At 45.6% G+C, this 21,290-nt stretch overlaps 1 protein-coding gene across 4 annotated transcripts in view; it reads left to right on the top strand.

Annotated features, from left to right (window-relative positions):
- The window catches only part of ppp2r3a (protein phosphatase 2, regulatory subunit B'', alpha), a 117,555-nt gene that overhangs the window by 72,362 nt on the left and 23,903 nt on the right, over positions 1-21,290 (top strand). For all 4 annotated transcript variants that reach the window (XM_049597173.1, XM_049597172.1, XM_049597175.1 and 1 more), the window contains one exon: positions 4,455-8,046. In XM_049597173.1, coding sequence (XP_049453130.1) covers positions 5,293-8,046 — 2,754 coding nt within the window. In that variant the 5' untranslated portion in view covers positions 4,455-5,292. The remainder of the gene's footprint in view (positions 1-4,454; positions 8,047-21,290) is intronic.

Below are 21,290 nucleotides of genomic sequence, written 5' to 3'. Positions count from 1 at the left end.
AACTTGAACATTAACATTAAATAAAAAATATAGCTGGTTTGCTTTGGCTGCTTTGGCCCCTTAATAAATAAAAAATAGATTAAATAAAAAATAGATTAACACCACAAGACATTGTTGACATTTAACAAACAATGCAGCCTTTCCTTTTCAGTTATTTTTGTAGTGTCACCCCAGAAAACCTGGATCGGACACCATGAAAAAGTGGATTGGAGTTCTTGGATTGGCATTTTTCCATGCAGTCCAACCCGATGCCAATGTACGTTTTTTGCTAATACCGGCGGCCGATACCGATCTGAATATCGGATTGGGACATCCCCAGTAGAAATATGGAAGGTGAAAATGGTGATCTCTACAGATGAGGACCTGCTCCCTATTTAGATATAAACAACTCATTTTTAAGTAACGAAATCCCAGCTGACATTGTGTGAGAGGCAGGGTACACCCTGGACAGGTCACCAGACTATCACAGGGCTGACACATAGAGACAGACAACCATTCACACTCACATTCACACCTGCGGACAATCTAGAGTCACCAATTAAGCTGCATGTCTTTGGACTGTTGGAGGAAGCCGGAGTACCTGGAGAAAACCCACACTGACACGGGGAGAACATGTAAACTCCACACAGGGGGGCTCCCCCACCCCAGGGTTTGAATTGGGAACCCTCTTGTTGTGAGGGGACAATGCTAACCACTATATTTCCCCCTTAAATCCTACAGACTGGACCTTTAAAATCTTATGTCAAGCTTAAAAAATAACCTTCACTGTACACTTGGTCATAGCAATGTTTCAGTATGGTGACAATTTGTTTAATTTGTCTTCATTTCTTAATTTGTTTTCGCAATGAAACAAAACATGTGTTTGGATTACAGATTATGAGAGTTAACAAATGTTTCTTTGTCAGTTTTCTCTTGCAGGATTTCTCAAAAATAAAGCCACATTTTTCACGTCTGAGGACATTCCCATTTTCAGCTTTAAGCTTTGGCTTGTTGACATTAAACTGAAAGCTGATACCTCCACGCATTCTCCGCTAACTCGACCATAAAACATACCCAGAAAAAAAAAAGAGAAACATCACTTAGCTGCCACTAAATCATAGCAGGGCTTGAAAAGACACCACAGAATGTGTATGTATGTTTGTGTGTGTGTGTGTGTGTGTGTGTGTGTGAGTGTGTGCACTAGGGAATCATTTTTCTGTAATATGTGTCAGTGAGGCATGTGCAGGCATTCACGAGTGGGCGCACTGTATGTGTGTGAGTGTTATAAACATCAGCAGAGTTTGTTTACATGCTCGGTATCACTTTGGGAAGCCGTCGTTTACCGAGACATACACACAGACGTTAAGTATGTGTACAGCAGAGAGGAAGGAGCACGAGTGGATACATTTAACATGTGTGTGCGATTACGATCCTATAATGTCTATTTCTAACTGTCTGTCCGGATTTCAAGTGCAGTTTGCCAGGAAGTGTAATTTCCTGCTCAGGAGACTGATTCAGCAGCATCCAGCTGTTGTGTTTGTGTGGGGAGAAAGGAGAGACAGAGAAAGCGAGACAGAGGGATGAGGTGGCCGCCTGTTTTTTCCATTAAACTCCTTAATAGTTGTTTTTCCAGGTGTCACAAACCCCCGTCCCCACCTTGCCAGCCGCTCTCCCCCACCCACAGGCCCACCAATCATTCCTCCTCCCCCCGTCTCTCCCCAGTTGCTCTTTTTCACACATTTTAAGTAGGAAACTCCCGCTCCATAATTCCCCCAGGAACCCACGACAGATCATATGTCCGCGCTCTCAGTCTGAGTTGTAATAACCTTTCGGTGTTGTTCTTTCTTCCTGCGGTTATTCTGAAAATCCTGCATCCCACAGGTATGCAGCTCTGAACTTATATAAACTATCAGCTGTGTGTCAGTCATGAAAAAAGTCATTTATTTTTGTACAAGAATTTGACTTCTCCTGATTTTAACTTTTTTGTTTCTTTTAAATCCTTTCTAGATTCAACTTTGTTCAGTAAATACGTCTTTCATACCCTGACGGTTTCTGTAAATACACAGTATGTTTGTATCGTTGAGATTAAGCCTGAGGTTAGATCGCATGCGTGTGGTTGCGGCTGTAGTGGTGCCGTCTCACCGCTGTATTACAGTTAATGCATATGTATGTATTTACAGTACATATGGGCATGTATGTGTAGGAGGGCCCAGCTCTGGGGAATGCATTGCTCCTGCGGAGGTGGAGGGAAAACAGAGTAAAGAAAGAGAAAAAGAAGTTGCTGCAATTGGAAACTGAGACATGGAAGCATCTAAGTGTATTCAGCACAGGGGAGAGATATGGAGAATAACAGAGAGTGAGAGCCATGCAAACGTTTACAGCACAATGTTTTTACCTTCTAGTCAGGCTCTGTTAGTTCCTGGTATGTGGCGTGTTACTGGTCTTTACTGCTTGACTTCTTTGACGCACAAAGCTGCCTTTACTTTAAAGGTATCATTAAAAAAAAAAGGTTTTAAGATCCCAAGCTAGAAATCATCAAGACTGAAATCTGAAACATGTTTCACTGTCTGCTGGCTTCACAAATTTAACTTGTAGAGCCCTGTGAGGAGCATCTGCTTTATTTAGGCTTGTAATAAATCAAGCAGCTCTTTGTTTAGGCTGTGCTCACGCACTCTTTGTACCCCTATGAAAAGTAATGTGCTAGAATTTGTTTATAATCCACTTAATCATGAAGGCTGCTAACAGGTGAGGGATGCACTGATAGGTGTAACAAAAAAGTAATATAAAGAGTTCTTGTGAGGACGCAGGTTGGGGTGGTGGTTGGGTCAAACAAACACAACCTTCGTGTTCCTGTCCCATGTGAAACCAAGTGAACTATTAGAACGTACATCGTCAAGTTATGTTAAGTACATAACTTTATTTTAAGGGCTCATTTGTTCTTTCTTTACCTAAGAAAATAGATAAGTCTGTTGCAAACATTGTAAACTTCACTGCCCTTGTAGTTCCATTCATCCATTTTCAAACGCTTATCCGAAGGGGGCGACAGGCAAAGTATTCCAGATGTTCCTCTCCCCAGCAACTCTTTCCAGCTCCTCCTGAGATATGTAATCCCTCCAGCGTGTTCTGGGTCTGCCCCTGGGCCTCCTACCAGTGGGACGTGCCCAGAACACCTCTAACGGGAGGCGCCCAGGAGGCATCCTGATCAGATGCCCGAAACACCTCAACTGACCCCTTTCGACGCGGAGGAGCAGCAGCTCGACTCCGCGCTCCCTCCAGATGTCCAAGCCCCTTATCCTATCTCTGAGGCCTAGTAATTCCATGCGTCCTTTATGTTGGCATAGATAAAGGCAATAAATAGCACAAGAGGGCAGAGTCAAAAGTTTCAGACAACAACAAATGAGGCAATGGTGGAGGAGGTCATAATAATGTACCTTTTAATGAAGGTAGCATTGAAGATGGTGGTGATCTGTGAGGCCATAAAATACACTGTGACATGTAGACAGAGAATTCTTTTCACTATATTACAGATTTGTTACGTTCTGCCATTTTTCAAAATGTCTTCTGAGTGTCCTATGGTTGTATCTCGCTGGAACTTCGCTACACTGCCCCTGTGATCTCTGGTGGTACTGCTCCATTTTCATTCTGACGAAGTGAAAACAGACTATGGACAGAAGGCTTCGTCTGTCTCCGTATATGTATCTAACATTGAGCATCAAGTAGCCTTGAGTATGTAACATGATGACGCCCAACCATGATTCTTTTCCTAAATCAAACTTAACTGATAGGGGCGCTAATTCACTGGGCGCTAAAATGTTAGATATCATACACAACTGTTGTATGAGGATATGTCACTTGTTACACAAGTTTGGCATGGCTCTTTTTTTGGAAGTTGAAAAGAATGAAATAGAATAAAACACAATAGTAAAACAGAAAAATATTTCTTAATTGCATTTACAAAAAAAAAAAAAGGAAATAAACTAGGATTTGCGCTGGAACATAGAAGAACAACAACAGGATGGAAAGCAACAGGTGTTTTCCCCTTCCGTCACACCTGCCTCTCTTTTACTGAGTCATGATTTCTCATCGGGGTCAGAGAGAAAGCTCTTTGTAGCTCTGCTGTGATGAGAGAGGGAGTCATCTTTTTCCTGCTTTGCCTGTTTAACCTTCCAGGCTTCTGTTTCCCCTCCTCCCCTCCTTTTGATCTGTGTGTGTATGTGTGTGTGTCTGAGGTTGATGTGGCAGGAAGTTAAGTTTGCGGTTTGCTGATTAAACCCTCATAAGCCGTCCTATCAGCTGTCACCTGGTTGAGAGCTGGAGGGAGAGGGTCATGCTCATACACAACTCCACATATATGCACACACATTCTCAATTATCCACATCTTAATGGCTGTCTTAATGATTTACTTTCTTCTCTGTTTTTTCTTTTCCCTCTGTTGCACCCTCCCTCCCTCCCTTTCTTCTCTGCTGACTCGCAGGTGGTGTCCTCCTGTCAGAAACACAGTCTCCCTCCGACACATGGCCGACAGCGGGAGACGGAAGGGGCGAGAGTGAGTACGGGACTGACAGAGATCCAGAAACACACACACAGAAAGAAAGAGGCAGTTGGCCATCTGCGGGTCGGTCCCCTGCTATTCTGCAGCTGTGCTGGAGTCAGCAAACGCTCCTCAGTTCCGTCAGGACTTCAGAAACCACAGAGTGAGATAACGGGGTTCTCCCTACATCTCGTTGCTCAGGGGATGAGCAAAGGCTGGGGCGATGTTAAGGTCTCGCTGGCCTCGGATTAGGCCCCTGGGGCTACTTCTTTGGAGGGATGGGTGATACCCCAGCTGGATCTTCCGCTGTCGCCATCCTCCACAGCTGTCATTAGTGGCTAATGAGCTGCTGCTAGAGAGGAAACGGAGAGGCAGCCTGTGGAGAGAGGAGGAACCTTACAGCTGTTATTAAGAGGCCCAGAGCTCTCAGACAAGGAATTTACCGTTTTTCATCCTCTGCTAAAGTGGAACCCTTTAAAACTCTTCTGGGTGGAAGCATGAAAGGATATTAACTTTGGAAGTCATTGTTGTAGACGTCTCTTTTTACCTTTTTTTGTTTTAATCATCGTATTATTATGTCTGAAAATTGTCACCATGCAGTTGAAAGACCTTTTTTTTCAGAGAGAAGATTCAGTATTTAGACGTTAATTATTTTTCTCTCTAAACTGAAGGAGTTTCACCTTAACATTATCATCTATCCTTTTTCTTTATTTTTAAGCTATATTGTTTTACACTTTGATATTATTTCTACCTTCCTATGCCCTGAAGGATATTGGTCACCATGGCAGCAGCCTATCGTGTAGTGGTGAGCAGTGTGAGCTGCTACAACAGTGTGGTAGTGGACCGGCGCACTCACTCCCACGCTGTGCACTACTGCTCAGGGCCATGTGGGGCGCTGTCCCAGGGACTAGACTGTACTGTCGCACATCGCGGCACCTGCTCCGAGCTGCTTGTTGCACCAGACTGCGCATACACTGACCCAAACTGCTCACTCATACACTCCCATAACATGATCACACAACTTCCCAACCATGGTAAAATTACCATGGATACTAGTTATAATGGTCTAGAGAGGGCAGGCAGCAGTGGCAATTTGTCTTTAGGGGATGACAGCCCCACGTGGCGTGGCAAAAAAGCCCCCACCAGCGGAGGATCGACTGGGAACCTGAGCTCCTCTGGCAGTCTGAAGGACATTACCGAAGAGGCCATCAACCTGGCCAGTGGTAAGCTCAAAGAGTTCTCTTTTGACAAGCTCCGCCTTTCCTCCTCCAGCCACGTCACCTTCCGGAAAGGACGTAAGGTCCGTCCTGACTCTCTCAGCCGTCGTTCCACCGACCTGGAGATCATCTACGGCCACTTCAGCTCCAACATCACCACAAACGGAACTGCGAATGGCATGACAAATGGCACGGGTACATCTAACGATGAGAACCTGCCACCATTTGTGCCAGGGAAGGTAGCAGGCCTTGAGGAGACAAAGCTAAAGGGCAGCACAGCCACCTTGTCAGCCATCACCAAAGTGGGTGGTGGATCAACAAGCAGTCTATCGAGTATTGGGTCTTTGGACCAAAGTCTGAACACGGTGGCCTCCCTGTACCGCAACACCCTGGGAGAGGAGAACCTGATTGCCCGTCTGCTGGAGAAGACACGCGCAGAGGCAGGCACTGGGGGTGCAGGCGGTGAGGACATCCGTGCCTGCCTTGACATCCTGCTCAAATGTTCTGAAGACTTAAAGAAATGCACCGACATCATCAAGCAGTGCATCAGACACAAAGCTGGTGGAGGGCCAGAGGATGGAGGAGCCAGTCCTGACAGCGTGTATCGGGCCGTGATGACTCGACTCAGCTCCTATTTGAGGAGATTACCTCTGGAGCTGGAGGGAATTGGAAGTTTGGGAGGCAGTGGGCAGGCAGGTCAGGGTTCGCCTGGAAGCGGGCACAGTGATCTCGCTGAGCTGGTCAACACTCTTCACTCCATCCAGCAGGGACCGTACTCTCCGATATTTGGCAATGAGCAACCTCCTCGCTATGAGGACGTGGTGCTGTCACCTCCCATCCCAAAGACTGTACCTCATTCTGCATCGTCCACTTCCTCCTCTGTTTCATCCTCCTCCTCATCTTCTTTGAAATCAGACTCCATCCACACGAAACCAGCCCAAAGTTCCCCGTCCAGAGCCCCTTCACTCACCAACGGACTACAACATCCTTCCTCTATCACACAACACACACTCTCTCCTCCATCTATCACATGCTCTTCATCCAGCTGCTCTCCAACACACTCTCCCTCCCCTCTCCGTACCTCCCCGACCCCACCATACGCACACACTCCTCCAGCATCCCCAATGGAGGCTCTTTATATTGAGGAGGAGGAGGCAGATGTTGTAAAGACACCTGAACAAATCTCACAACACACTCCAACCAGAGGGGTGAACACTCCCCAGAACAAAAACGGGATAACGTTGGGTCAACACATGCACCTGTCCCATCCAAACACACTCCATAACTCTTCAAATACAACATACAGCCCCTCCTGGCCTTCATCTCCCTCATTAACACCAGCACCCAAAGCTGTCTCACACAGGAACGATGACATTGACAAGCTGCTGATGGACTTGGAGAATCTGTCTCAGAGTATGAGTCACCCCAGAAACATCGAGCCTCCACTTCCAGCCAAAACCAGGAAGAGAGATGGAGGCCAGGGAATCACTTCCGGTGACACTCAGCCTAAAATAGCCCAGTTCCAGGTCCAGAAGCCAGCCAGCCACCTAGCCATGAATGGCCCTACCTCCAGGACTCCCCAGAGTCCCCCACCTCCCCAGGGAGGGAGCAGTGAAGCTGTGGTGGGAGAGGAGGAGGATGGGGCACTGCTGCTGAGGATCCTAGAGAGCATTGAGAGTTTCGCCCAGGAGCTGGTGGATTCTGGGGCGGGGAGCACAGGGAGCGCTGAGAGGAACAGTGGGAAAGAGCGGGAGGTGATGAGGCTCCTGCAGGATACACTGGCCACCACTGGCAGGGCTGATACCCCTCTGGGGGGCACAGGCCCACCAGCTGCTCCCACTGCTCCATCCGTGCACACAAATGCAGCAACACAAATCCCAGCTATACCACCAAAACTGTCGAATACACCTGCAGTTTCACCTGCACCAGCACCTATAGCTCCAGTATCTGAAGCTGTGATCAGTGCTGCATCTGAACCTGCACCTAAACCTACACCTGAAGCTGCCCCCAAACCTCTACCTACACCTACACCTGAGCCTGTAACTGAGGCTTTAGATACAGTTACAGAAGCCTCTACAAGTGATCCAACACCCATCGCTGCCCCTGTAACACCTGCACCTGCAAGCTTGCATTCCTCCACACATTCAGCTGAACCTGCACCTGTGGCTGCACCTGAAGCTCCAGCCCCTGCTGACATCCCAGTCGTGGTAGCTGCAAGAGACGCTGCCGTCGCTGTTGGCGACCTTGCTGCTGCTGCTGCTGCAGTGAGAGACACTGGTTCAACCCTCCTCATCCAGCAGACTCCAGAGGTGATCAGAGTAAGTGAAATGCACACCTTGAAATTAAAACAAGTGTAAAATGCAGGAGTTGATGGGCAGCCAGAGAGACGACTAGACATTTACAGTTTCACACTATTACAGCTGCATGATTGCCCATGTATCAACTCTCCACCCGAGATTTCGGAGTGCACATTCAGTTGTTTTATTTAAAACTCCTCCAGGAAATGGGGGAATAGGAATTTCAGGGATTTAAATCATGTATTGTCTGCAAACTGCACATCTCAGACCCGAATTATTATTCTTTGTGGCTGGTGAAAAAAATCATTACCGAGTCCAACTCTCTGCGACTGAAGCACTCGCTTATTGTTTTGTAGAATGTTTCTTCTTGTATTTGGAGTATGGCACCACCCAAATCTGTTGCAGATCAGTAGTTAGAGCGGATATCAGCAGAGGCAGGACACATTTCTTTATTGAAGTCCTGTTTTGTGATTTTGGAGGATATCTGCATGCTGTTCAGCTTTGATGTAACTCACATTCACTGTAGTTGCAGATAGTAAAGATTGATATGTTGATATGTTATAATCGAGAGTTTGGATCATCATACGCAGCCATCTGAAAATGTATTTTACAGGTTGCTGTTGCCATGGTGTAAGAGGCACATAGCCAGGCAGTCGGGGAGTGACTGACAAAGTGATGGGCACACACAACAGAAACAGAGTGATTGACAGCATTATACAGAGAATAGACAACATGAAAGAAAGCTTCTCTTGCTTTCAATACATGTCACATTGAACGCCAGGCGAGAATTTTATCGCTGCGAGACAACGGAGTTGATGCCACTGTAATTGATGGGCCGTGATGAATAGTATTCATTAGCTGCGATGAGCACGCTGATACAGTTTCTCTATCTGGGTCTGAATAAAAAAACCTGGCGCTGTGAATCACGGAATGGAACAGCTCATTGTGTTAGGAGTGGCTCTTTGTTGACTTTTCCTGGTTTCTAACTGGTGTTTTGTTCTGTGATTGCGTATATGCGAGTGTGTGTATGCAGGCATGTGTGTGTGTGCGCTGGCTCTCCTTTCCACCCAGGGGAATATTTAAAGGTAATTTAGGGTTGTGCTACAGAAGGAGAGACAGGGTAAGGCAATTGGAGCGTGTGTTTATGTGTGTGTGTGTATCTGACTCGGTGTGCATAAGGCACCAACATTGCCATGAATAAACTTAGAAAGCGGGGTTACCTCAGCTCATCTCTGATGTGGGCGTTCAACAACACGTTGTGGATTTAGGTAATTAACTGTGACAGACAAACACACATTAACACCGACACAGAGCATCAAATCATTACTGCTGTCAGGGGTTTTTCTCTCTACCTCACTCCCTTTGATTTATTTTGTCTTTAACTAATATTTTTTTGCTCTCCCATCATCCCTCCTTCTCCTCACCAGTCTCCCGCCGCTGCTGTGTGTGTGTTTATTTACTGAGCTGTGTAACCTTATGCCCTGCTGATATGTAGGGCACCTATTTATGAGGTTACCATGGTAGCTGCCACAGTCGGAACAGAACAGCCAGTAACCGAACACATCATTACGCCATCTCATTCCTCCTCCGTCCTTTGTATGCCCATCCATCCCTCCTTCCTCTCTGTTTTTGTTTCTCTGCTCCTCTGCCTCCACATTTCTCGTAACCTCTCGCCTCTCTCCCTCCGTGCCCCTTTTGTTTCTCCCCTTAAGTGTCCTTCTTTCACCTGGAGTCAGTCTACGTTGACCACCACTTCTCCTCCCGCCCCGTGATTGGCCGCTGTGTTATTTTGGGAGCGGGGAATAACAGTTGTTGCTGTGTGGAGGGCAGAGCAACCCAATGAGAGGTGCTGATTGGAGCACAGCAGGAAGGGGGAGGAGGGCGGGGCGAGGTTGTGGGGCAGGGTTTGTGTGTGTGTGCGTTGGGTGGGGGGGTCTGTTGGCACGCTGAGTGTTAACGGTATCGTTACCCTCCAACCCCCTCCACCCCTGGCAGAGCTAGGTGTGAGGGAGACCTAAATCTGTCCACCCCTCTGTACTATGGCATCCCGCTAACAGACTCACTGTCGCCACAGTGTAAATGGACCTGCGTGTGTGTGTGTGTGTGGGGGTGTGATGGCGTGCATGTTTGTGAGATGTGTGTGCATCCAAGCGTTCTCACAAGCCCAGGTGTTCATGTATGTGTGTGCATTTACACGTGCGTTCATGCATGTGAAGATGCGTGCAGGTGTGTTCGTATGAATCTCATGTCTGTTTGTTGGCCTGAGGGTAAGTTGACCCAGTGCTACTGTGGGTCACAGCTGAGTTTGGGAATAGCTCTCTGACACCCAATCCCAACTCTGGCACTCTGGGAATTATGCTAATATTCCTCCGCGCCAACCCCACCTCCTGCCTCGGTCGCACATTAAACTGCCAGTCAAACTATAAACAAGCCAAGCCCCCTCACACACATGTGAGAAAATGCCCTTGCACTCTCACACGCAACCACTTACACACTCCACCTTGGAGATTTGTGGCTGTGTTTCTCTTGGCATTGCCATGGCTTTGATGGGAAGCCCTGTGGGATGGCCTCAGGTGGTAGCATCCTCAACTCTGTGTGTGTGTATATGAGTGTGTGCGCACATATGTTTATTGTTGATTCTGCTGCTGACAGACTAATACAGGGCTTTCTGCACCTGTCAGAGCACTCCCATTAATCTCCATGGAGACAAGGAAGCCAGCTGATATAAATCAGAGGCAAGGCCGCAACTGTCAAACTCCGAGCAGCAGTGATGCTGAGAGTAGAGTCTTCTAAGTCTGTAAGTGGTGCTTGAGGTCAGCGGCCTTCCGGTGGGAGTCGGTCTGTCTTTCTCTTCCCCTCTCTCTGTTTTTGGCGAATTTAAGAAGCGATGTTTGAGATTGCGTTTCCCCTGCGCCTAAATTCGACCCGTAAGTTTCTGTTTCGGTGGGGTAGTTCCAGAACAGCCGATGGTGACATGATTTACAGACGCACGTACGCTTCTGGCTGCATCCAGAGCTGCCATTCTGATGGCTTAATTAACCGGCTGCTGATTGGAGTGTTTCTGCCAACTGCTGCGGACGTGTTGCAAGTCTAGACTTGTGCTGGTCCATTAAAGCTCAAGTTAGAGTGCACTGGAGAGTTCCCCCCAGGATATTGGTAAGACAAGGGAGCTTCACTTCCCACCTACCATAATAGACCTATCCCTAGTCCTGCCCCTTTTAATTACTGTTGGACAAGATTGAAAAAACAAACAAACATGGCAGTAGGGACACAGATACAGATTTTAACTTCCGATACCGATAACTGATAATTACCTGCTTTTCATGGCCGATAACTGATTTGATAACCAATAACTTCACATTTTTGTATTTAAAAAAAGTGTATAACCTGTAGGTTATATACACTCAGGGTAAGAAAGGCTGAGCTGTAGTGAGAAAACATGGCTGATTTAATATTCCATAGCCATAACCAAATCAAACTGACATCACTACCGTTAACACAACAAAAACAACGAACAGTTTTGACCCAGTGTAACTGTGTGATTCTCTGCTGTATCAGTAAAGTGTATAAACTACACTGCTGAGTGGAGTCTCTACTAACAGAGACAAACAGTGACAGCTGACGTGGCAGGTCCACGTTACATCTGCTCTGTGAAATGTTTATATCATCACATTGTATTTTTATAAGCACACCCAGGCGCCGTCTCACCATCCCATGATAAACGAGCCTACAAATACCAAGTACAGTAGCGATGCGCTGTTGATTCACCTCACACATTAATACTCAACTCAGACAAACAAGCAAGCAGCTGTGTCTCACACACAAAGCCAAAGAGATAATGATACAAATAATCGCTAACTGTAGCATCACATGGCTCGTGGTTATTAATAAGTTTAACAAGAGAGTTGCGCCTTTTAAAAGTTTGGTGTTGGATGTAAGCTGCTGCTGGAAATTAGCTCGTGCTAACACTCTCGGTCCTTCAGGGCTTGTTTCTAAAGTGGAGTTGCTTATTTGGGCTTGCTCTCTAAACGCCGCCTTTCTCTACATATATCCATCGCTTCTTTTGGGCTTGTTTCCATAGCCCTGGTTGCTTGTTTCTCTCCCAAGAACTGGCAACACTAACAAGCTGGCAAGCAACAACAACAATGGCGGCATCCACAGGATCACGGGGAGCGCGCTGTGTTCGGACCCAGGCCCTGGAGGCAGATCTGATTCAACACTGGGAAGAATATCCATACCTTTACGATGTGTCGTCTCAAAGTTAAAAACGTAGTTTGGTGACGTCACTGCGTTATCTGGGGCTCTGTTGGCGAGGGCTCGGTGGAGAAATCTTGCGCACATCTTGCAGCGCGCAAACCAAGTACATCTACGGTACATCTTCAGGTGTGTAGATGCTGCCCTTGTTAAGACAATGAAAGCAGTCTGGCCTTGTATTATCAGCACTATTTGTCGGCTATGATTTAAAGTATTGAAATATTGCATACTTATAAAAATATCCCACTATCCACCGATAATTCATCAGTCCAATTTATATCGTGCATGTTTACATGGCAGCAATAGTTCTGTTCAGCCAGCTGCAGCTCTGAAAAGGCCAACAGCAAGATCTACATTATGCGGCGGAAGGATGTATTCACAATGATGTTGCGTATATCCAAATAAATAACACTAAAGTTACTTTACATCTTTAATGTTTCACAAAGCATAGCATATCACATATTGCATCTAAAAATATGAAGCTTGCTCAACTGATATTGGAGCACAAAGCGAAAAGGGATGGGACTAAGAAAGGGTCGATTGAAACATGAAAAATTAACATTTTTTTGGGTTATATCTGCCAACATGTCCATTGCCAGATGGAAAAGCTGCGTGTCAGTGGAATAAATTTGCCTTTGTAGCAGCAATGTAATAACACACTGTAAAAAGCAGCATACTGTGTCTTAGTAAGACTGCAACACATCAAATAACAGGCACTGTTCTCATGTCCTGTTGAGCGCTGTTAAAACTTGCATGTGCGATTACACACCCTTCAAAACAAGATTTTTTTCTTTTTTTTTTTTTTAAATTTAATTTTTTTGCAGCTAAACCAGAATCAAGGTTAAACAAAAAGTCTGTACCTGTGCTGCTTTGTCAAAGACAGTTTACGATTTACTTAATGAAAGTGGAGTTAGTTTGTGGAGGAACCAGTGTTTCATAGTCACACAGTTCTCTTACTTTCTCATCTGAAATAACAGTGCACAGTCCTCCTCCATGAGTCACAGCCTTCATTAAAGTGTTCAGGAGATAAGTGCTACTCAAGGGCAATTCAGCTTGTTGTTGAGGGAGGGATGAGTGTTCCTCCTCCTGACTCTTTCTGCCCATATTTTTTAACCATTAGAGCTGAGAAAAGAAACTGTTGACCTTTTTGACAGAGACCTGCTACTTTTTGGCTTCTGGAGCCTTGAAAACATGATAGAAGGAGCGATAGAGACAAACGTGGAGATAGAGAGGAAATAACAGCAAGACAGGAAAGTGGAATGAATGAATGAATGTCTGTGTGAGGCAGCAGGGGGGAGAATTTTTTTGTCATCGGAGAAGTTGACTAAGAGAGAAAAGGAATTCAGAAGAAGTTAGAGGAGAAGAAGAAGAGGAGCAGGCGTAGAAAAATAGCGGAGATGACAAAGAGACTTGTGGTGCTGGGGGAGGGGGATGGAGTCGGCGAGGGGGGGTGCCCTGCAGCGTACAGTTGTTGACTTTGGGTCGGCGCAGGATGACATCATTCTTCGGCTGCTTCCACAGGAAATAAGGTCACAGTGGGAACCTCCGCCAAGCAGGGAAAGACGCCTGCTTCGACCTAGGTGCACTAGCACACAGATGAATGCATTCATTTATACAAACACACACACAGGGGCCTGTGTTGCTATGTGTGCGAGGACTTTTCCAACACAGCTCATACCATCCAAGGTTAGCGCGGACAATGGAATATTCACCACCCTTTGATACACACATGCTCGCGAATCGCACATCCACACACACACACACCGAGAAGTGGTGGAGTTCATTAACTTTACACATTTGGCCTCGGAGATTCTTGCACACGCACACACACACAGCACTTTTAAGCAAGTGACATCATGATTCACCACTCCCAGTGCAGGCTGGGATATCATCCAACTGCTGTTCCCAGTGCAGTGTGCTTTGTTGGAGTGCGTACACTTGCACAGATGCTTATAGGCAGAAAAGTTTTCAGGTCAGTGGGAGGCAATGCTGCGCAACTCTCCAGGCCTCCCTCTGCATCGCCATGGAAACCACCACAACATGGTTGTAAGCAGTAGATAGCAGGGGAGCTGGGGGGACTCCCCTACCCCTAAGAATATCAGTTGTGCAATATGATTGGCTGATGGGTGGGGGGGCTCCGTCACAGAATCGCGGCACCAGGGGAGTCAGATGGAGACTGGATGTGTTTTAGGTTTATTTCAGAATCCTGAGCCGCGTCGGTGTGTGGGTGTGCCTGGCTGTTTGTTTCCATGTGAAATAGTTTGCCAGTGTTCCAGAGCATTATGACTCGGTGAGCTTGGGTGTTGCTGACCCCACCCTTCACCCCCCCACCCATCTTCCTGCAGTCTCCCTGTTTAACTTCTCCCTTTGAACTCACCCTTCACCCAGCTCCACCCAGACTGGGCCGGGGGTTTCTCCAGAAAACTGCATCAGCGCTGAAACACTCACCAGATGAAGTAGACAGTGACTTCACGGTTTACCCAGCCTATGTCCTTAAGTTTTCTAGAACAAGCACATCAGAGTTATTGCACGTCTTGCAGTGTGTTACTAACCACAAATCTGCCTGTGTTTACTTCTGTTAAAGCTGTTTGCATAAGAATGAAACTCGAAGCCATGGTTCCCACTTTGTATGATGAAAACCACATGCTTATAGATCGCCAAACCTCTCTGTCAGCCGAGGTGATTTCAGGAATGTAATGAGACGAGATGAGGGAGCTGAAGCTGCCGGGATCAAAGGCAGCAGAAACCAGCATCTCCTGTCAGATCCTGGCTCGGCGTCGGACAGATCAGACGTGGTTACAAGCGGAGAGCTGCTACCCTCTAGCGACTCGCAGCCCCTACTGTACCTCAGGGTGCTGTGTGGGCTCGCAGGCCAAACTCAGGACTGGTTTGTGGTGTGGAGAGGATCTGTAGCTCCATCTACAGGCTGATCTGTGAACTGACACTAGTGTGTGTGGATCCAAATCAGATTCTTCTGTGTCTTAAGCTGCATTCAGAGCTTTTAACTGCCCCTGTGTTGAAACAATAAAACAATCTGCCGTGATTGTGACATCATGATGAAGTGACTGTTGGGAGGAAAGGGTGGTGCAAGATACATTCTATTCAGGGTTAAAGAAAAGTGTTTCTAAAGGCTATTGTTTTTTGTTGTGTGCTTGAATTCATAGGTGTGGATTTCAAGGGGGACTCAGGGGACAAGACACGTCCCGCTCAATTTTTTGAATGTGCATTTGCACCTCTTTCCCCCAGTATAAACACGACAGTAGCAGAAGACTTTTATTGTGGTGAAATTAATGACATTTTCACCTTAAATTGATGCAGAAAACACACAAATTGATGCATGAAATTCACCAGAATGCACAAAAATAAGTGGAGAAATACTCCTGGAGATACATGGCAAAGGGATGTTATGGTGTTTTGCTTAGTGCAGCATCTGCAGGGTAGGATCATTACTTATGCAACATCATTTTTAGCATTCCTCTTGTGCATTCTTCTGCTTTTTCTATGCACATTCTTCACTACTATCTGACCCTCTCCTACTGTGATTTGTTAATAATATCTCAGGGCTGCAGCAGAACGTGGCTTGTGCACAGGTTACTTCTCCACGCTGACGCATTCCTCCCTCCCTAACATTCCTGTCTATCTTTACTCTTCTGTCTGAAAAAGAGAGGAAACACGAGCTGATCCGCTCTGCCATTGGCTGCGGGAGGTCTCTCTCTCTGCACACTATTGACAGCTCCCTCGCTGCAGTTCCATGCTCAGGCTCAGGCTCATCCCAATTGCTGATGTAGGATTAGCTCACTTACTCTAAATCTTAAGATAGCCTCGCGAAGGTAATGCAAAACCTGCCCCGGTAGCCGCGTGTATAAATATGAAAAGCCAAGCTGGCCGACGCAGCCCTGGAGTTTGTTGTTATTAAAGATTACTCGTTGACAGGCTGCTGTTCCTGTGGAGGGAGGTGATTGACGGGGCAGGTTAGCTGGTCATGTAGCTAGGCAACCCTCCCAGAAATAGGCAGAAGTAGAGGATTCTGTAAACATCTCCATAGCATGAAGCTTCTCCTCCTGTGATTATTGAGGCAGCTTTGTTATCTTCAAATTTCTGGGTTTATTTTACACGTCTTAATGTGATGCATTTATTCAGAATGACACTGGGAGGGTGCATACGAGGTAAAAGGCAGGCTGATGTTACACCTGGGGGAGAAGGGCCGATACCCCTCCAGGTACTCCGGCTTCCTCCCACAGTCCAAAGACATGCAGATTAATTGGTGACTCTAGATTGTGAGAAGATGAAATCAAAATGATGTTAGAAGTGATGAAGTTGAAATGAGATTAAAAAGAGCCAATAATGTCAGAGCTTATTAACACTACGGTCTTGATTGATTTTGCCCCCTGGGTCTCGGTACCCATCCCTAGCCGGGCCACTCAGAGGTTGCTTCTGGGCCAGATGTGGGCCGCAAATAGGCCTGCCTTAGAATGTTGTTATAGCATTACAGACAAATCAGACAGCTAATATAATGTCTAGCGTGGTCAGCATTAATTGTTCACATAAAAACAAATCCACAAAAGTGCTGTTATAAATAGAGATAATAATACCTACAGATAATGCTCTAACAAGGGCATTTGTATTTGTAGTAGATCACAGGCTGTGCTTAGTCACACATCTGAGAAGTCAGTGGATGTAAACAGCAAATGCTGCAGAGTTGTTCTCGTAGTTGTTGCTACTAGCAACAAAATGTTCAATACAAACCGACGGGTGGCAAGGAAACTATAAATATATATTTTATGGATTCCTTGGCTGGTGGTGGCAGAGTCTCCTTTATGTTTGTTCCTGTTCCGTGCTGATGTGAAATAAGGATATCACCAGATATGTTATGACACTTTCATTATTTACAATACCGGGACTTTGGCTGCTGTGGTATTTGAGCCTGTGACATTTTTATTACAGGACGGGCCTCTGCCTCCACTCCGACAGCAGCTGGGTCTTTAACTGTTCCCATGTCGTCCTCCTCCGATTCGGATGTGAGGTAGACCGTGACAGGCACTGATTCACTTCATCTATCACGGAGGCAGCTCTTGATCTTGGTTCATTCTCCGCAGTTTGGAGAGGAGGTTCCCAAGGCAACTTTGTGTGTGTGTGTGTGTGTGTGTGTGTGTGTGTGTGTGTGTGCGCGCGCGCGCATGTGTCCTTCTTGAGAGGAAGTGAGACTGGGAATAAAGAATGGAGCTGCGATGTGAACTGCGTTTCCTGCTGTTGGCACGGTAACCCTGGGAGCATTCCACCCGCCACTCAATCCAGGGAAAGGGTTATCGCCATGGAGATGGCATTTGGCATGCCTGGGCTAAAGTGAGCGTGTGTATAATCGAGGGGAGGGGGGGGGTTGCCTATTTCAATGATATCAGGTTCAAGTTTAAACTTTATTTGTCCCAGTGGGCAGTTGGTTTGACTGCACGTATTAAAAATAACGTCACATAAAAATATAAGGCTGACACGCATAACATCACTGGCCAATGCAGTCATGATTACAGTAATCTTATTATTAAATAATTGATTTATTAACATAGAAACTCAGTGGGAAAACACTTAAAAATATGCACAAATAATAGAATAATTGTAATATTTAGCTTGTTTAAAGGGAGGCTTTTTTAATGTAGTTATAAATGCCATTAAAAAATGTAAATACTTGTATTTTGCATTTGGGTTATAGAAAGTTTGTACAATAGAAAAGCAAATACTTATAGGTTTAATATCCAATTAACTTGACAAAGTTATTAGTGTGCACGGGCACGTGTGTGTTGTCACGTGTGCAGCCATGTATAAGTGTGTGAAGTCTGCCCGGTGCCTGAAGCAGAAATAAACATGAAATCGGTGTCTATATTTACACAGATAATTTTACACACAGCAGACAGCTACTTTGACGGAGCAGGTGTGTGTGTGTGTTTAGGAAGTTGTTATGTTCACACTATTCGGCTTCTCCTCTTCTGGAAGAAGCGGTTCCTGTTCAGAGAATTCATCGAGGCATACGTGCACACCCACACACACACTCGCGCAGATGCTACGCCTGGTAAATTGAACACATATATCAGTACATGTATGCTAATTAAACCCTTTAGGATGGCATGTGTGCACGTCCAGTGGGTATTTAACAGTTGGGGGAAGGCGACAGTTGTTGTGGGACAGCTGATCCTCCGCTCCGGCCTCTGCGCTCTTCCCATCATGCGTGTATTTGATCGATGCCGTGAAGGCTGCTGACTCACCTGTTCCTGCGGCAGTGGGGTTGGATTAGGTCTGTGTGGGCAGAGGAAAGCACTTGCAGACATAACACTCAACACACACTCACATACACCATATACACCTGTTGCTAAACCCCTAACCCCCGCTTTAACTTCCATCAACCCTTTTTGTCCTCTATTCTACATTCCTCTCATCTACTCTCCTGCCTCCTCGCTCCCTAAACGAGCATCTTAAAGGTCCTATACTGTAAAAATTCAGATTTCTTTTCTTTTATTATCCTAAAGCAGGTACAGGTGTTCTAAAAATACAGTGAAGTATCAAAACGCTCAATCCACTAAGAAATGCACACAAGCTGTATTCAAATATTGTGTCTTTAAATGAGCTGTCAGGACTTCTGTGAAGTTGTGATGTCATAACTATACCATATTAATGTAGAAACTGCTCCTACAGTGCTGTTACAGACACTCCCCAGCTGCAATGATGGTGCACTGAGAACCCAGAAATGCTGACCAATCCTAGCAGACTGGGTTTTTTTGGGGGGGGAGACACAGACATTAAAGCTACTCTTAGCTTTCTTGCACCTTTTTACGTCAGTCGGAGGCCTCCACGTGGGGAAGACAGACAGGACGAGAATGATTTGGCCATGCTTGGAGTTTTCTTAGGACCATATGAGACTGGTATAATTCTGAGTTTGTATCTCTGGTGGAATTCACTTACATTTTAGTGTGCCATCAGCTTATTAATAGAATTTTAACCTAAACAAAGAAAAGCGTAAAATTTCCAGAAAGGTAAATGTTGCTTTAAAGAGACATATTTTTACCATTATGTGCCCTGTTTTTATTTTTATCATTAAAACTGTAATAATTTATTTATTCACTCTTTTTTTGGCCACTTGAGGGCAGCAGAGCAAGCTGAAAACTTAACAATGACATAACCATTTAAATTTAATATAGATAGTTGCAGTTTTAGTGAAAACTTTCCATTTTTGCATTTTATTTTCACTGGAAAATATTTTTAAATATAAATGATGTGATTTTTGCTGTGGTCTGTACGAAGCAATCATGTTCTTTTACATCTGGGATTTGATCTGTAGCACCACAGTGCAGCTGCAGAGTTTCTGGTCACCTCATGAATGTACTGCCTTGCAACACACAGTTCTGCAAAGTTAGGAAAACCTGCCGGTTCACACCAATGCAACCAGATGAGACACTGCATCATCTCTATGCAACAACTCTCGGTACTTCTGCTCTGATTTCCAGCTCTTCAGGCTTATTTTGTGGCTGAATATAATTTGTAGCTTCTTAAAATATGAATGAGGATAGTGATAGTGAGTGCAACTTTTCTCTGCAACGTTCTGAAACAGTTTCATCCTGTTGCAAAGTGGGCTTAAGTCCAGTGTTCACGGTCCTTTTTTAGCTCTGTTTTGGTCTCCTCCAACTCCTGAGGGAAACATGTGGCTCTTTAGCTGCTAAATGCTCCTCAGTGTTCACCAGTTAGTCACTCACTGTGTCTGGTACTGGATAGGTAGTGCATTTATGTGACAGCAGAAGTGACCCACACCTCACTGATGCCGACCTTATGTATCCCTCCCATTGGGAACAGTTTGTCCCACAGCTTGTTTTCATGTTACCAGAGCAGACTGCGGCTACTGTCCCACATACTGTAGTGGAACCTCTAAGAATCTTTTAAAGGAGCTGGTTCCCACACCATGGATAAATTAGCCATTTTATTAATTACGCTGTTGTGCCAAAGTGACAAATATTTTAAAAGGTGGAGTGAAGTTTAGCACTCAAGTTTCTTAGAGAGGCCTGTTTTAGGACCCAGCGGAGGCTTTCTTAGAGGGCAGGGTTACACCGACTGTCAGTCAGGCAGGAAAAGAGCACACAGCTGCCCAACGGCATCTGTTATGGCTCCCTTTACACACACACACACGGACACACACACACACACACATACACACAAATCTCTTTATACAGAGATTTATGATATCACAAGTGCATCGCTACAGTGGATGAGGCAGTGCAGATGAGGTGGTGGGAACTAAGTTTCAGTGATCAGACAGACAGGGAGAGAGAAGGGGGGGATTCAACATGACACGAAAAGCTGGTGAGACAGCTCTCCTCAGATCGTGCTCATTTGTTGATAGACACGAGATAGTGATTGTATAATGTTTCCCCCCACAGCACGGAGGTGAGAAGTGGCCAGAAAGCAGACAATGTGCGTGTCAGTACGAGTGAGTGTGTGTGTGTGGGATTGGTATGTGACCTTGGCTTCTGTACAGAGTGTGGTTGTTCCAAAGAATTCGGTAGGGCGTACAGGGAGCTGAGAGGAGTTACCCTAAAAACCCAAGGTGACTCATTTATTTCTCTGGAAAGTCAGTCGCACACATGGACACATTTAAAATGTCTGGTGTGAGAGAGCTGTTGCTCATCCGTTATTGACACACCATGTTCAACTGTTTACTAAGTGATTAAATACATACAGGAACATGGCTCATAAGGATAGCAGGAACAGGAACTCCTCCGTGTAGTATATAGTAGAAAAGCAGGAGAAGAATCATTAGAAAAAAATGCACCACTGAGAGCCACAGGAAGTCATTCTTACCTGTGGCCATTAAACTATACAACTCCTCCCTCTGATGATCGGACTCATTTGGCTATTTATAAAACAAAAACAAACAAAACACACACAATATAATTACTCATTCTTATTTAATTTATAACGCTACAACCATTTCATTGTATATTGTATATATTTCAGATTGTCTACTTTACTATTTT

Source organism: Epinephelus fuscoguttatus, linkage group LG14 (assembly GCF_011397635.1).
Source record: "Epinephelus fuscoguttatus linkage group LG14, E.fuscoguttatus.final_Chr_v1".
NCBI classification, from domain to species: domain Eukaryota; kingdom Metazoa; phylum Chordata; class Actinopteri; order Perciformes; family Serranidae; genus Epinephelus; species Epinephelus fuscoguttatus.
The sequence above is the reverse complement of the archived record's forward strand: the minus strand, read 5'-3'. Positions and strand labels throughout refer to the sequence as shown.